Raw genomic sequence first — 17,059 nt, forward strand, 5'->3', positions numbered from 1 at the left:
CTGGTTGTTGGGGTTTTTTTTCTTTTATTTTCGGTTTATTGGCGTGGTTTGGCTTTTTTTTTTTTTTTTTAAATATATGCAGCGGAGCTGACTTCTATGGGCTTCTTCAGTGTCCCCTCGAACCCAGATTGCACTTGCAGCGCTCACAGTAGGCTGTGGCAAGGATTTTCACTGGTCTCCCACCCCGCCTATGAAGAACCTCTGCCTTTCATTTTTGGTTTCAATATGAACTTAATTATCCCCTCAGCTCCAGTGATGGAGATGGGGAACAGCTCCTAACCCTCTCTTGGAGCTGCTCATGGGTTTGCAGACCTCCACTGTAATCCTTTTACATCATTCCTTCTCCTGGCTGAAGAATTGCAGGTTGCTCATGGGGGCCTCTGTCCATAGGTTGTTCTGTACCTCTTCTCCTTGATGCCCTCTTGAACATCATCCTGATCTAATAGATCCTTTCTGAGGTGAAGAAATACACAATATTTGAGATGTGCGCAAATCATGGATTCATACAGTAGCACAACGATGTTTTTCTCTTAACAATATTTTATGAGGAATTTTTGAGCACAGAGCTGATGTTTCTGTGGAACTGCCTGTCATAACCCCAAGATTTTACCACTGCAATGGCCAGCTCAGAGCCTACCATTTTGCAAGATTGTTTCTCCATGTGCATCATTTCACATTTACCTACACTGAATTTCTTATACTGCCTGGTCAGCCTCATAATGTCCTTGTGTAGTTCATGGTCTTCCTTCTTATTACTGACTTGAGTAAATTAATACTGCTCATGAACTTTGCTAGTTCTCTCCATTCCCAGGTGAGAAACGAGTACGCTGAACAGCACATGTCCCAGCGCTGACCCTTAGAGAACCCCATACCATCCAGCACCTCCCTCCATTGTGAGAACTTGTCATTTATTCCTGTACTTTGCATTTTATCTTCTAAGCAATTACTGAGCTATACCAGGGCTTTCCCTCTTGTTGCTATCGCTGCTTAGTCTCCTTAAAAGCCTTTGTGGAGAGCCTTTTAGGAATCCAGTCAGATATGCAAATTAGATCACCTTTATCCACATTTTTGTTGACCCTTTCAGAGACCTCCAAGAGGTTTGTTTAAGGCAGGACTTTACGGAAGCAATGTTGACTCTTCTCAGATGGATTGCATTAATCCATTGTGTCCTTTAGTTCTAACCCAATTAGCATCTCTGTATTTGCACAGTACAGGCATGAGGTTTGCAAACCTCTAGTTCTCCAGAGTCTGCATTGAAGTTTAGTGTCACATTTGCCACCCTCCACTCTTCAGGTGCCAATGTTTTAAATGGGAGGTTACATGCTGCTGTTGATAATTCAGTTGCTACATCCTCGGGTGAGAACTCAAGGGCACAGATACTCACACACAGGCACATTGCTACCTGAATGCTGTGATAGTGAAAAAGGCTTATAATAAAAACTAAGGGTATAAGGACATAGATGCATACATACGTAACTGCAGACCTGTAAGCCGGTGCTATTAGTGTAAGTAAGAAGCTATCTTACTAATTGACTATATGTGGCCACAACCCTCTTTGCAAATATATGTGTCTGAAAGCACAGAAGAGTATGGTACAGACAAAACACCACCAAGGTCTTTGACCCAGGGAGCTGTTTGCCATTCTCCTTGTCTGCAGCCATCTGTTTTCTCTCTTTCATACTTTGCTGTAAATTCTCTGGATCAAGGATGGCCTTTTTTAATGCATATTTTTTACTTGCCACTAGCATCTGGCACGGGAAGGAGGAAGGGAGACCAGCTCTGAGCAGGCGTATTTCAGCTGCACCACCCAGGAATGATCCCAGGGATGTCTGCAATTCAGTTACCTGCCCAAAGACAGGACTCCTACCCTTTGTCCTTCTAGGATATGGTGCAGCTGTGCAAGGCATGTGCTAGAACCACAGTACAGCTCTGTTCAGCCTATTTGCAGGGAGCGGGCAGGGAGCAAAGGAAAGCTGCACCTCTGACACTGGGCGGAAGCAATGGTGCATGGATGTGCATCACTGCTCATGCCCACCAGCCTGCCCCACAGGTGTAAGGGTCTGTACTCCCGCAGGTAGGTGTGCCATCCAAATGGCAATGTGGGGCTGCGAAGGAGAGAGAGAGGAAGAGGAGCATGGGGGTCGCATCCCTTTTGGATGTTTCACAGGTCTGACCATGTTTGTTGGGTTTTTAGAAATTTCAGCTGCTAGAAACAGAATAAGCCAGTTATCATGAGGAAGGGAGGGAGGAAAATAAATTAGTCTTTTTTAGTTGCAGAAAACTTAAGAACCATGCAGAAAGATCCCCTTCAGGCCCCAGAAACATAGTTAAAATAAGCATAGTCCAGTCTCATGCTTTTTGAAGGCCTCAAGTTCTGGAGACTGGCAATACTGCACTGTAGAGAAAAATCTGTGATATTCATAGCAACCAAACATGTTACACTGCCAAAGGGGGAACTCCAGAGCTCCTCTTCCTGGGTTCCTCTGCCCTTTTGTTCCAACAGTTATCTCCTGCTCCTCTCCTGCTTACTGGCCTCGTACAGGATTGGACTGAACTGCGTGACTGCAGCACATATTTTCTTCCATTAGATAAAGCAATATCACAAATGACACTGATACTGTTTGAATTTTGGTTGTTTTTTTTTTTTTCTTATGACAGGGATGCATTTACTTAGTATTAATTAGGTAGCACGTGACTAACATACCATGGAGGAAATCAAATGCGATTTCACCCTGTATATTTTAATGAGCTTTGACTATTGCTTCTAATTTGCATTTCCAACAGTTACAACGGCAGAAGAAAATTATGTCTTAAAATTTTGTTTAATGATGTATTTTGTTAAGGCTCTGTAATTTTTTTACATCATTACAGAGAGCTTCAGGTAGGGGGGAGAAGGAATTAATCTTTGCCAGAGTGCAGCCTTCCCTAATTTTTACTGTAAAGTTAAAACACTTTTACCTAAATAATGAATTGCAAGATTAGTTGGTATTGTCCTAAAAACTCTGAAAGTAGGAAAAGTATAAAGATCAGATGCATTAATCCAATGTTTGTCAACAAGAGTAGTTATTTTTAACTCTCAATTGACAGTTCCTCGCCTGTCATTCCCTTTCAGGCCTGCCTTATGTGCCCTGTGAACTGAAAAGGGATATGTCACCCCCAGTATTATGTCATTCCTACTCCAACGACTGACCAACGTACATCCTAAGGCTGTGCTGAACATGTAGGAAAAACCGACAACAACAGATCCTGAGATTAGTCTGACGTCCTTGGGAAAGCTCAAGGAAGTGCGATGGCGTATCTGAACTTATGCTTGTAGGGGGTTGCAAAACTGAGGATATTTTTCTATGTACATAGCCTGTGGACAAGAGGACTAGTGCCACTGAAGCCAGTGGGAACCTCAGACACTCAACACCTCTGACAACTGGGCCACATGCTTATGTGAGACCTTGTTATTATACAAAAAGTCTCTTATTTCTACTCTTTTTTCCTCTGCCACATAAACTGACCTAGTTTACAATCTGCCTCTGTACAGATGCGTCCTCTTCCATGGGCAGAAAGAGGACAGAGGCATTGCCAACAAAGAATGCTCAGAGTTAGGAAGGGGAAGAGACACAGGGAGGCTCAGGATGGGGAGATAAAGAGAAGGAAATGAAAGACAAAGATGTTTGGAGGAGAAGAGAGAGTGTGAAGCCACATCCATATCTGCTGCTCCTGCTTTATCCAGGAGACAGAGGAGTTGCTCAGAGTCTTTGCTTTAGGACTTTGTCAATATATTGGAGCCCAGTTTCAGTGAGGCAGATTTTTTTATCGTTACGCAGTGAATCTTCAAATGGAGAATAATTCAAGGGGATACCTCTTCCTATTAGGAAGAAATTCTTTCAGGCTGCTGTTTTACAGCCCAGAATACTGTTCTTGTTCTCTATGAACTACCAAAGATGCTGAAAGCAGTGCAGAATAAAGAAAGGAAGGAAAATACTGTAATAATGATGCTGGATATGCCAGCCACTTCTATAACTTTTATAAAATGAAATGCAGTCCTGAAAGGTGATGCCTGATCTGATAGCCTCTACACTGAATTTCTCTGAGTATGAAAAATCAGTTTTGCTTGGGATGCAGCTTTTTAAGATTACCTGTCAGAAATTTTGTGATTTGATTCGTTTTCCTTTCCTTGTCGTTACGGTTATTTCTCTGACTGCAGAATAACATGCAGATGAGCTGGATGAGGGAATGCGCTGGCTTGCGGTAATGCTTGTAAGATGAAAATGGTACTTCTGTGTATTTTCTGTGCATTTATAAAACTAATGAATGCAGAGATCATTAGTTAGTTAGCAGAAGAGCTGTGGGAAGTTTGGAGGTCACATTCATAAATTCTTTATATTCAGTACGGGGATGAAATGTTGAGTATTACAGAGGCAGGGAGCTGCCGGTAGGGAACTGACTGGAGATCCCTGTTCTATTCCTGGCGTTGCTGATGACATGTGATGTGACTGAAGGCAAGTCACTTTCCCTTATTTGTCTCTATGAGTTGATGAATTTTAGGACAGGGACTGCCTGTTAGTGGGTGTTTGGAGAACGTAACAGCTGTGGTTAAGGAGTTCAAATACTAATGTAGTATGAACTTAAAAATTATTTTCTGAAGTTATTCAGCTGGCTAACACGCTCATCTACACACATCTATTATGTGGTAGAATAGCTTGGCAAGGTCTCTATCGGCAACTAGCTACATGAGTAATCTCATTGATTTAAATGTGACTCCTTGAGTGAGGAAGGTTTTAGTACTGGCTCCATAAACTCTTTTAGTCATCATCGGCTTACAAACTACGTGCGTAGCCCTGCCAGCACTTACCACACAGTGTAGTGTATTTTACTGCAAGCAATTCTGTCACAGGAATAATACCCAGTAGTAACTGTTTGTGTTATCTACGTCCACTTGAAGAAGTTACTCTGTTCTGCAGTTGCAAAAACAGCCAAGTTTCACTGGCATTGTGTTCTCTTTGCATCACGGGAACTGTTAGTTCCCCTTCACAACAAATCCAAAGAAGTATTCAGTACCTGTGATGTTGTAAGGAAGAATTTTTTTTATTGCAGCTCGTGGGGATACCGCTGCATAACTGACTCATGGCTCTCCCTCCTTCTTGTGGAAAATGCAGTCATTGCAAATCTGGAGCTGTAAGGTTTCACTTAAAGCTTTTTACAGTCTTACGCCAGCTAATGTTTCTGCTTTGATTACTCCTGCCTTATCTTAGTCTCTTTGTACCCTCTCCCACAATAGCCCCTGTTTCTTTCCCCTACTGTGGGCTTTGTGTCTCCCTTCAGTCTGTTCCTTTTCCTAAGTGCAGAAAAGAATCCCATTCAGTAGTATCCCTCTTTTATTCTACAAATCCCTCTTTCAAGTCTGCTTCATCAATAACATCAACATAAGGCAGTCCTGAAAGATGGCTTGCTCGTGTCCAGCTTGCCTGATTGAGCCTGAACGTCCTCAGGGGCAGGGAGCGTATCTCTATATTTTCTGAATTACTGCCTGCATAGGAAAAGCCATATAAATATAGCAATACTTGTTACCACAGCATTACATATTCAACATTTATATCAACTGCTGGGGCAAGATAATCACAGACTACAGTACTTCAACAATTATGTACAGTTGCATATCGTTCCTCCAACTAAACAGGCATAGCAAAAAAGATTTAAAGAGCAATCATTATTTTAGAAATAGGGAACCTCTGTAACTCTTCTGTACAATACTTGAATAGCATATTCTCACAAAGAGCATTTGTTTGTGAACTAAAGAGCTTGATCCAAAGCCCAATGGAGCCTCTTCCAATGCATTCAATGAGCTTTGGATTAAGTCCTTCCTGAGGAACAGATGCAGAGTTTTATTCACTACCACTAGAACAATAAAAATGACAAGACAAAGAATAAAGTTGTCTACAGAGAATAAAGCAGTGCTGTCCTGCAGCAGCTTAAATACATTAGGCTCTACAGTTAAAAGAAAGCCCTGTAGAGTTAGTAAAATTGTTTGTGTAGCCCACTCACAAAATGTACAGTGCAGAAATGTTTAAATATCTACACATAAACACCCAAACACAGTGTATTTCACTGAGTGTTCAACTTCTCAGTATTTGCAAGGGCTGAGTTATAAATGTAACTACAAATTCCAGTTGTGCAAACAAAGATAACACAGAAATAGTTTGTTGCCATTAATCATCAAAACTGCGATGGAAGAGAGAGCGCTGAAAATTTTTTTATACCTTGGCTCTTAGATGCATCCGAAGTGTTTACTGAGGCCTCGACTAGAGACAAGCTTTCCTTTAGTAATTTTTTCTCATTCAACATAATGATTTCTTATCTGGCCAGTAGATGTTATCAAAATGTAAGCAATAATGAGTGCTGAGGAGCAGAGACGTTTGCCCCTGCAGGAAAAACTGGGGCCAGAGTCACCCCAGAAAAAAGAGTCCAACAAGGGAGATAAGCAACTGTGGGAGACACAAGAGACTAGGCTGAAGTAAAAGTGGCAGCAAATGAGAAGAACAATTAGCAGAAACTAAGCCAGGTGGGAACCTGGGACTTGCAGCAGAGACAAAATATGAAGGGAATCTGATCAGAGGCTTTCAAGAGGTCCGGGTAGATCTTAAAAAGAGATCTAGTGGGAGAGGGAGAGTGAAAGCAGCAGACAAAACAGGCTGGTTTTTTGAGGCACCTGCATGGATTTATGTAGAAAGTAGAAACTGGGAAAGGAACCTGGATTAGAAGAGGTTGCAGTCAGAGCAAAAAAGACCCTCATGATGAATATGTGGAGAGACAGGTGGATTTTGAAAGAGCTGAGGAACTGGCGTGGTCTGGTGCAAGAAAGTGTGATGAACAGAAAAGGACATTACACCAAACTTTTATACCAGGAAAGAAAGAAGGGAATCAAAAGCTGACAAATAATACTACACGAAACTATTTCTGTAACTATGAAAAATAATATCATTTAAATTTTACCTGCTCATATTTAAATGTTCCTAATTTTTTCAGCTCACAAGTAGCAGCCTCAGGAACAAGTCAGTATTCTTAAATCCCATACATTCAATTACCAGGCAAAGCCAACACAGTGCTTACTCCAGTTCCAAACATTAACTAAATGCAGAATGGCATATTTTGTCATGCCATCTTTTCCTGGAGGGTTGCCACAGGTGTGCTCTGACAATTATGGAGATGAGAGATCCTTCTGTCTTTGCTTTTACTCCTACAGGCGGAATCCTATCAGCCCCCAGGGACTGAAATCCCTAATACATAGAAAAAGAACAGCAAGACCCTCTTGCCATACTCCTAATGTTTCCACCTTTATGTTGCTACAGCCTTAATGAATTCTTCATAACCTTTCAATCTTCTGAGTTTTGCACATTGAAGTACAAATCTTCAGCAGTTGATCTGCCTTCTCCAGACATTTTACCAAACCCTCCCTATATTCAAGGCTGGATGCTTTTTCCTTCCAGTGCTATTGCAATGGTGTTAAATGCCTCCAACTGGAATGTGTCATTTGCTGCAAGGTGGATGGCGATACTGGAAATGGTTAAGTGAGAAAATCAAGCCTACCTGAAGATTCTCAGAAAGTCAGAGACAAGTGGATAATATTCAAAGAAGAAACTCTTTGTCTCATGACAGAGAATTATTTTTTTTCCTATCAGAGAATAATATCACAGTTTCCTAAAGGTATGTCCCTTTCCTGAATTAGAAAGAGAACAGGCCCAATGACTAAACCCGTGGCCAACCTGAAGGACTGGCTGTCCCTGCAGTGAGCCGAGGTCTTAGTTTCACTGCATTTTCTGATCATCAGAAGTGAAATCGTGCAAAATAAAAGTGTAATGAGATGATAAGACAAGCTTATTATAGGCCTGCTAATTAAAAATACACAGTATTCTGTATGGAAATCCAGTGCTGCACTACAAAACTGCTGTGCATTTTAATGTCTAACACATACTGTAGGAGCAGGCAATCTTATTTGTCTTTGGAGATGAAGGCAGGTGGTCATGTTTTACACAGGCGCCACAGCTTGACAGTCTTGTTACTTTGCTTTGTCAGTTCCTATGCAGAGCCACAGAAATAAAATTACAATGCCAAAGGTCAAACATAATGGCTCTGATCGCTTTGAATGACCAACGATCCTCTGGCTTCCCTGACCGACGTTGCCTGCCTTGGTGATGATACGAAGACGCACCTGAGAGCAATTAGCAGAGACCATAGTTGGAAATGAACTCTTAGCTGTGTGCTGTGACATACAGTTCAATAACTCAGATGGATCCTCCTCTCCGTTACCCAGCCCAGCACAAGGTGAGCTGTGGCCAGGACCTGGGATGGAGAGTATGACCTGGTAAAACCAGTGATGTGCAGGAGCCAACTGGGGAAAGCGTCAGCTGCAGAAAATAAACTATTTTAGTCCTTGAAGCTGGTTTGTACCTTGCCTTGGATTTTTACTCCATAAATGTCTGAATTTCAGCAGCACCCCTCCATGGCTGGCATGGCAGCAAGATATATCCGAAACTGCCTGAAGGGTCAGGGAGGAGGTGATATGAGGCCATGCAGGCTTAGACTTTGAAAGATGACCAGGGATTTTTGCTGTCTGGCCTCACACGCTTCAGATACATACACTGTGCAGAAAGAGCATCTCCCTTTTAAACTGCTCCAGAGTGCTGAAAATACCAAAGCCTCTGTCATTTTCAGTTATCTGTAAAGTTTTCAGCCACAGTGCATTTATGGCAGTGGGTGAAGGGGAGGATGAGGGGAAGGGGTTGCATCCTGGATCTGTTTGGATTTTTTTTGTTTTTAAGCAGCTGTCCAATGGAATTAATCTTTCCAGAGTCTCCTGGACTCACTTAGGTTCTTTGGTGATACAAGCTTTCATAAAACCAATGAAAGAGCAAATTGAAGTTCTGTATCTCTGATAAAATATTCCAGCCAAATAGCAGCATCCTTTTCACTGCACGACAAATTCTTTCAGCTTACTGCTGATCCTTTTATGTTGAAATTAGGAGCTGTTCACCAAGATAATCTCCCAACCTCCTGTACAGCAGTGTTGCAGAGAAGCCAAATGGTGCATATGTACATCTTCTTCCTTGTTACCAGTCAGCAGTAACGATGGTGGAAAAATAAAGAAAAACAGCTGCAGTTTATGCTACTCCCATACACATACACATCCTCCTTTTTGAGCAAAAGCGGCAAGAAAGGCTCAGTAATAGAGTACATGGTATTCTGAACCTGCACTCCAAAAAGAGCCGCAGGCATAACAGGATGTGTTTTAAATGCAACAATGAAGAGGCAGCATTTTGCTATTTAGAAAAGAAGAAAGAAACATAAAAAACTCCAACATCATTCATAAACTTTGACTTGTTCGACCACAGGTCCAGCTTGGCTAGTTCTGGGCACATTACATGGATTGGCTTCTTGGGAGGACCATATTTTTCCTTTCTTGTAAGGAGAGTACTACTTTGCTTCATGACTAGGATCAAGTGTAACATTTGTTTACTGATCCATATCCTGTCTTCACTGGTCATGAATGTCATTACCTATTAGATATAAGAGTTTTCTATGCTTTATTGAAACCTATGCAATTACCATTGACTTGAACCATACAGTCAAGAGCGCAGTCTGGACCTAAGGGTAGCTTGCTGCTTCTTGTTAATAGTTTGTTAAAGTTGAAGGGAGCTTTATGACGGCCCAGGTTTCCACTTGGAGTAAGTAGGCTGTTGAAAATAACAAGAGAGATGCGGATTTCTATTTCCTGATTTCTATTAACTGAGAATCTACTTTCTCTTGGTATCATCAAAAAAATATTGCAACTAGGTCTGCATAGATTCCTTTCAGAGTTGATCTAAAGTTGATGGCTTTCGTATATGAAAATAACATTGCCCATTTGACTGTTTAGCAACAGAAAGGGCAATTGTTTTTGGTTTGTATCTCTCAGCAAATGCAAGCTCAGAAGAGTTTATATCCAGCTGCTCCATATAGTCTTTGCCTCAAACACCAGGCTTCTCCCTTCCACAAATCGTTAGCAAGTTATTAAAGAAAATTTCAGTGCTTCATCATTTGCTATGACTAAATTAATTTTCTTCCATGCTGGTAAGGATACTCTCAGGGACTTTATTGACTTTCCTGTGCTAGCATTTTGCTGATTCTGCTCACGCTGCGTCAGTGGCAGCACTGAGTCAGCCTCCCTCTTACAAAGTTCTGCCACTAAACCTCCTCCTTCAGCGGGGAGTCGTTATTAAAAAAATGAGACCTCTTTTTTAAAACCAAGGAGAAAACAATGCTAAGTCAGATTTTGTTCTGCGTGGTGTTACACTCCCAAGCATTGGAAGTACTGTGTTATTAAAACAAATTGCATTCCACAGTCATTGAATCTTTTTTCCCCCCTCTTCCTTAAATATGACCTTAACTTAAGCCAGAGAAAGTTAGGGACTGATTAAACTCTAGCTCAGAGCTTTCCCAGCAGTCCTGCAGGTCCTGCTTGCAATAGATGAACTGCCACAAAAGCGATACTACACTGAGCAGAGCACTGACAGCAACCAGTGCAAAATGTCTGGGAATGCCTGTGCAAGTCCATGCTCCAGCTGCAATCAGAATGATTTAAATATCTGATTTAAACACAACATGAAAGTTTCATTTTGATGGCTTGGCATTATCAGTTTGAACCGTACTTTTATTGTGTGTGTTGTAAATTATTTGCCTAAAGAAAGGTGGATTCTCACTGACTGATACCCCTGAGGACACGTTGATTTGCTGCTTTATATGGAATTAACCTTAACCTTAACTTCGGTCATTGTTTTTCATAGCCAAGAGTATGAAATTCTGTGCTATATTGTCCATTCTAAATTGTTAACCACATTTAGTCAGATTCATATTTGTTGTTTATTAGCAGCTCTGGTTTGTTTGGTTTTTTTTTTAAATATCAGATTGGTCCAGCCCCTTTTGGATTTTATTAGCTCTTAAATAAAAACTGTGGGAAAACCTGGATTTTGAGAAAATTATTAATATTTTTTTAAATGGTAAATGAAACTAGTAAATATGATAAGAAAAATCTAAGAAACAGTTTGCAAAACGTGTTTTGCATTTACATTTTCCTTATTAAAAAAGTTCTTGCAGATGCTGATTACTCATCATGGCCTTTAAGATCTTAAAGCTAGCTGATCCGAGCTTCTGACACCAGTTTTTACTCATAGACCAGAAGAAGGTATGAACTTGCTGCATTTTTATCTTTAAATGCTTCTCTAAACAAAAGAGTTAGTTATTGGGCTAAATTTAACTAACTGTAATTTAAGAAAAAATTCTTCTGCTTTTACAGCAGAAGTCTGAAATCTGCTTAATCAGTTTCATCTGAACTAGTTTAACAGCCTTGATTACTATTTTAATTTAATTTAAACAAATGTAAAAGATTAAAGTAAATTTAGGCATTAATATGGGCTATGTATATCCAAGTTTGCATCTTTATTTAAAAATCCAAATTATGATAAAAAATTGTTGGAGAGGCCTTTAGTTTTTAATGTGGTTGTTTTTGTCTCTAGATATACGTGCTTCACACTTAGCAGTGTCAGCAGCCCTGAAGATGAACGTCTTGGCCCTGCAGGAATTCACTTGCCTGTTCACTCCCTTTCCACTCCCAACACCTTACCGACAAATTCATTTGCTGCTGTTAAAAACACATGGCTGCACGCGATCACACCGAGAATGGCAAAGAAAAAGGAATATCCCCATCACGCCTTTTCCAGCAAAATGGCGTGTTTCCACATGCCACCCAACCACACCAGGCTACCAGGTGAGGGCAACACTTCTCAGACGCTTGCCCTCCTCATGCTGACGAGCTGCTCGCGCGCGCGTTTCCAGCAGATGAAAGGAGGTGGGGTAGCTGTAACCGCAGAGGGGCCTGAGAAGAAGAGAAGGTGCAAGGGAAGACGTGGGGGGGATTGACTAATGGTGAGAAAGGATTGAGCATTGGTTTGACACCATCTCACAAGCAAGCTGCCAGGATTATTTAACAAGACCTCCCAAGAGATGCACTTTTATTGAAGGTCCTCCTCATCCCGACCATTGCACTGAGCTTCCAAATATTTAGGCGGAGACCCTGCGGTAGTCAAGCGAATGCAGTTTACACCAACGGGGTCTGCTGTGCAAACTACTCCCATCACGACAACCTCCTTGCAGCTGAAGATGTGGCCCATCCCAGCGAGCACGGGATGCCATCAAGCATTATGTCTGAGTGCAGCGCGGATCCCTGTGCTTCCCACAAGGATGCGGTGGGAGGAGACTTACCCCTGCACGCTCCTCGGCTTCAGGACTTTCACAGGAGCACGGTCCCGGCAGGTCCCTCGGCAGCATATCTGATCCTCCTGCGCCTACAAAACCAAAGACATTTTATTGCCCATGGGAGAACATGCATGGCTGAGAGGTTTCTTTGCTTTGCTTGGATCCATTTCTACCAGCCACGCTCTGTCGCCAGCCTGGTATCTCATCAGCGTTGTTAAAGAAAGCAGAAAGGGTACAAAAACAATGACTGAAAAATATCTTTGCCAGCTGGAGTCAGCTCTGCGTGCTGTGGAGAGGCAGCCACAGCTGGGAGAAAATGCAGCGGGTGCTTAGCGGGTTGACACAGCATGCCATGGCTCAGGAAGGACATATTCAATTTCAGCCCCCTCAGCGGCCATCCCTGTCCCCAGGGTGGTGCCCAGTGCTGGGGCTGGGGCTGCCCTGGTCGCTGATGGGGTGGTGGGATGGCCCTGGCTGCCAGGTCCAGCCTTGCCACCCCCAGGGAGCCCCCAGACACTGATTGCTCTCTGCTCACCTGTGTTGCTGTGCTGAAGGTGTGCCTGGGCTCACACCATCCCTGGGATGAGCTCATCCCATCCTAGGGAGAAGCCAGAGGACTTTTCAGCACTTCTGTGCATCCCAGGGGAAGGGTAACTAAGAGCATCTAGGACCCTAACTAAAAGCATCTCATTAGTGAATACTGTTCGTCAGCTAGGCAGTATTCACCACTGCTTATCGGGTGAGGTCAGGTTACAGGCACAGCTCTCAGGGTATTGTGTGGGCAGCCTGTCAGTCCTGTCTGGAAGAAGACCTCTGCATTTTTACTTCTACATCAAGCTTAAACCTTGAAGAAGGTAAGAACATATTCGCTGAGTTCACCTCCAGGGACAATCTTGCTTAAGCATAGCTAGCCACAGACAGCTGCTTGATTGCTTTTGGAGTTTCCACAGCAATGGCAATAATTACAATAAATAACGGCGGATTAGAGTCAGATTAAATCGGTGAATATTTTCTAAACTGTGAAATTAAATCATAGGAGTTACACAGTCTCCTCTATAGAGGATAAGGATGTATAAGGATTTATAGATCATCTCCAGTAGCACTGTTGAATGTACACATTCACACCGAGAATACATTGAATAATGTTCCTTGTGTTACCACAGCACTGTGCGCACCTACTAAATTTGAAATACGGCTCATGTCATAATACAGTTTGAAATGGCTCTGCAGTCCTTAGTCAACACAAGGACAGTCATTCATGCCCTTTGCTGCTACTTCACTCTATAATCTTGAGTGTGTCTCTTCAAACCACTACTGTTTGTGTATACTCCACAGGTGTGTTATGATAACTTATGCAAAAGGATCTGTGCATCAGAGATGCCCTTTGCTTATTTGTTGCTCCAGCAGACAGTGGCACATGCTAACACTGCTAGCTTGAGCTGTAGTCTACCTGTGGATACATGGAGGCAGTGACTACACACCTATACCTTTCTTTCTAACAATATTGGGTGGTAGGTTTTCCTGCTTTTTGGCAGCCTCAGATAGACATCTTTTGCTCTGGGGAAAGAATATTAAAAAGTGTCAGTGCAACTTATGTGCCAAAATCCTGTAGGTGCTTTTAACTTTTTCCAGCACAAGTTCTTTGGAGCTGACCCCTCCTCTTCCCACATGCTGAGCTATGTAGTCCACAGAGCCAATAGGTAGCCCCCAGCAATGTTTAGAGACTGCATTAAAACCAGTGGAAGTGTGTAATAATGAAATTGGCACCTTTTCTTCTTGTGCTCTCAGCATTCTGGATAACTCCAGAAGTCTAATCTTGTGACTTCACCGCAGGATTGATCCCTCCTTTGCATTCATTTTTGCTGGGGTTCCCCTAGAGCATTGCTGCTTTGGAAGTGGTGCTGCAGAAAAGGCATCCTTATTCTGTCCTGATTTCTTTCTTCTGCTGTTTTTTTCTTTCTTTCCAGCTCACTTTGATAGCTTTATTAATGCTAATCTCAGGCCAGAAGGACCTTCCTTGTTATATGTCTGTAGAGCATTTTAGCATAGTGGGCCTCTGATTGTGTACTGATACCTATACGCTCTCCTGCTATTCAAATACAGATGTAGAATAGAGCTGTGTGCCTTTTTTTACCATTTCACTAAAGCATCCCTTCATACTCAGGCCCCTGTGCATCTTTTTCTGCAGTATATTTGGAACTGTGAAGCCTTCAGCATGTTGTCTTTGTGTGGATGCCCCTGTTTGCATTAGCAAGTAGCTGTGCGGTAGGAGTGGATCCGAGGATGGGAGCAGTTGGTGCTGACATCTCTAGATCTACATTGTAAGTATTTCCAGGATCTAATGTCAGACTAGATTTAGTCGGATTCCCTGGACTGAATGTTGCCACACTGTCAGAAGGAGTAATACTTGATTTGAATATTTGTGTTTCCACTAGGGTTTGAAAAGTATTTCATGTCACCCTGGAGAAGAGTTTCTGGATTGGTTTCCTCCAAAAGGACTCTTGCCTGCATCTCGACAGCCTCAATCACATAGTGTGAATCACTCCACATCTGCACCAGTTGCAAGTCTAGTTGAGGAAAGAGGGATGAGTTCACTAAAAAACATACTACTGTTCTCTGCCAAAGTACTGATGTATATGCAGCCCGTGCCCACCAAGAAAGGGCAGTCTGGTGACTAGGATGCTAAACGGAGATGGCTTGCCTAATTTCACACCTGTGCCACAACTAGCATTCTGCATAGGCCTTGGTAGGCACTGGTATTGACTTAAGCAGTCCATCTATCGGTGATATTCCTCATTGATGTGGCAACACAAGGAAGATTAAGAAGAGAGCGTTACAGCGCTAATACATGTACTTAACTAGAAAAAAAGTCATGAAAGTCCACGGCCTAGAAATTAACACACATAAGAAAAGGATAGATTTTCCCCAAATCTCACAAACTTATAAATACCATAAACCTGAGTAGACTTCTCCACACTCTGTATTTGGTGACAGGCCATATCTGCCACAGCATGGACCTCTGACTTGGTCTGCATGAAGGACATGGCAACTTTTATAATCACCCTTGGGTTAATAAAAAAAAATCTCAAGCATGTTCACATCCATGCACATGTTGTAAAGGCTGCAAATAGTACCAGTTCATGCTGCCATTAACACAGCTGAAGTTTTACATCTATCATCGTCTGTACAGCAGTGATGAAGTAACTCAACCAGAACAGCTGCAGGGCAGCTCCATCAGCACTATTGGGGCTTAGTGGCTTTTCATCCATATCTGTGCATGCTAGCTCCACTTCTGTGTAGCACTGTGCTGACTTATTTGTTTCCTTTTATTTGCTGTTGATTTCAACTGTGAATAGGGTTTGATGGATGACAGGAGTTTAACAATGAAGAGGACCGGACAACACAACAGGAATGAAGCTGAGCTAACAATCTATTTCCTTAAGAGACATATCCGTGCAGACTTGGGAGAGAAATCAAGGTGTAGATAACAAAAAGGAATTTAGGCTCTCAGCTCAGCAGCATCAGCCAGGAGAGAAAGGAATGGATGTTGTGAAGACAGGAAAGATGAAATTTAAGTGTAAGAGGCAGATACCCAGTTCCTGGTGATGTAGTTGGCAGTGAAAGTGCAGAATATGGATGAAAAATAGAGGTACTGATGAGGGATCTGGAAAACTGCTGTGCACACCCACTCAATTGCTCTTAACAAACAAGGGGAGCCTTTAGCAGTTCATTCCTGAATCACAGTTCTTCGTGGTCAGCACTGTGATCATGGGGGAAGCATCTCTGTGTTGGTTAGCAGTGACCTGGGGCAGTACACTCATCTCAAGGGTGCTTGCTCCATCCATCTCAGTCTGTCAAACCCCTTTGGGTTTCTGCTCTACTTCTATAGGACCTGGACAAAGAAAGGAAACTTTAAGGTGCAATTCAGCTACTGAAGTATGTGAACTTTCTATAGGGGCCCACAACTCCCTTAGGAAATCCTTCACAAATGCAAAAATTACCCAGAAACCACAGACTTAGGGTCTTAATTTTGCTATTTGTTTTAGCAACAGAGTACTCTGATTTTTCAGCATATAGACTCCATTGCTGTGTTGTTAAGCTGATGGGAAACAACTCCGAGCCCTGTACCATACAACCATTAACACTGGGGTAGGCTGTATCCATCTCAAACATGGCAGCCTACATCCTCTTGCAAAAGAAACTGGTGCATTAAAGGGGCAGGTTGTAGCATAAGAGGAGCTGGATCAGGGAACATCTTTAGGGCAAAGATTTGTCTCCTCAGAGGAAAAGGTAGATAAAGCACTTATGGGTATTCATCAAGAAGACTCCTGCAGTGATCGAATCATACTCAATCAAGCCTTCTTCATTTCTCACAAGACAGTCATTTATACCTGCTATGAAAGGTTAGGGCATAGTCAAATGTTCGCTTGCACAGCAGCTGGAGCAGCTTAAGATTTATGATCCTCTTCCACTGAGGCAGGTTGTTTGTGGGAGCATTTTTAGTCCTTTCAGAGCCAAGGCAGGTGGCACACATATGCTAAAAGGACATGTTACTGCTCCCAGTTTGGCCCTCTCTGCCTTCTGGAGGGTGCTGCCATCTCAGATCTACCGGCTGGTCTGTTGCTCACCAGAGTGCGTCCTACCCTGTTCAGATTGGAAGGAAACAGCCCAGCTCCAACCACATAAATCCCGGATCATCACTAAATTGGCCCATTGGGTCTTGAAGACGTCAAGGAGGCAATTTATTAGAGCAACTATTTTCACTTGACTTGAAACACAG

The 17,059-nt window shown here is 42.5% G+C and overlaps 1 protein-coding gene across 2 annotated transcripts in view; it reads right to left on the reverse strand.

Moving 5' to 3' along the window:
• AKAP2 (A kinase (PRKA) anchor protein 2) overlaps nt 1–17,059 on the reverse strand; it is a 150,863-nt gene that overhangs the window by 98,761 nt on the left and 35,043 nt on the right. Inside the window, exons 3-4 of one of the 2 annotated variants that reach the window (XM_009328969.1) lie at nt 15,872–15,878; nt 12,286–12,353 (exon numbers count right to left, since the gene is read on the reverse strand). In XM_009328969.1, coding sequence (XP_009327244.1) covers nt 12,286–12,353; nt 15,872–15,878 — 75 coding nt within the window. Of the gene's footprint in view, nt 1–12,285; nt 12,355–15,871; nt 15,879–17,059 lie in introns of those variants that run through there. The other variant, XM_009328970.1, reaches the window with a different exon arrangement.

The sequence above is a fragment of the Pygoscelis adeliae genome, unplaced genomic scaffold (genome assembly GCF_000699105.1).
Source record: "Pygoscelis adeliae isolate BGI_AS28 unplaced genomic scaffold, ASM69910v1 Scaffold127, whole genome shotgun sequence".
Taxonomy (NCBI): Eukaryota; Metazoa; Chordata; class Aves; order Sphenisciformes; family Spheniscidae; genus Pygoscelis; species Pygoscelis adeliae.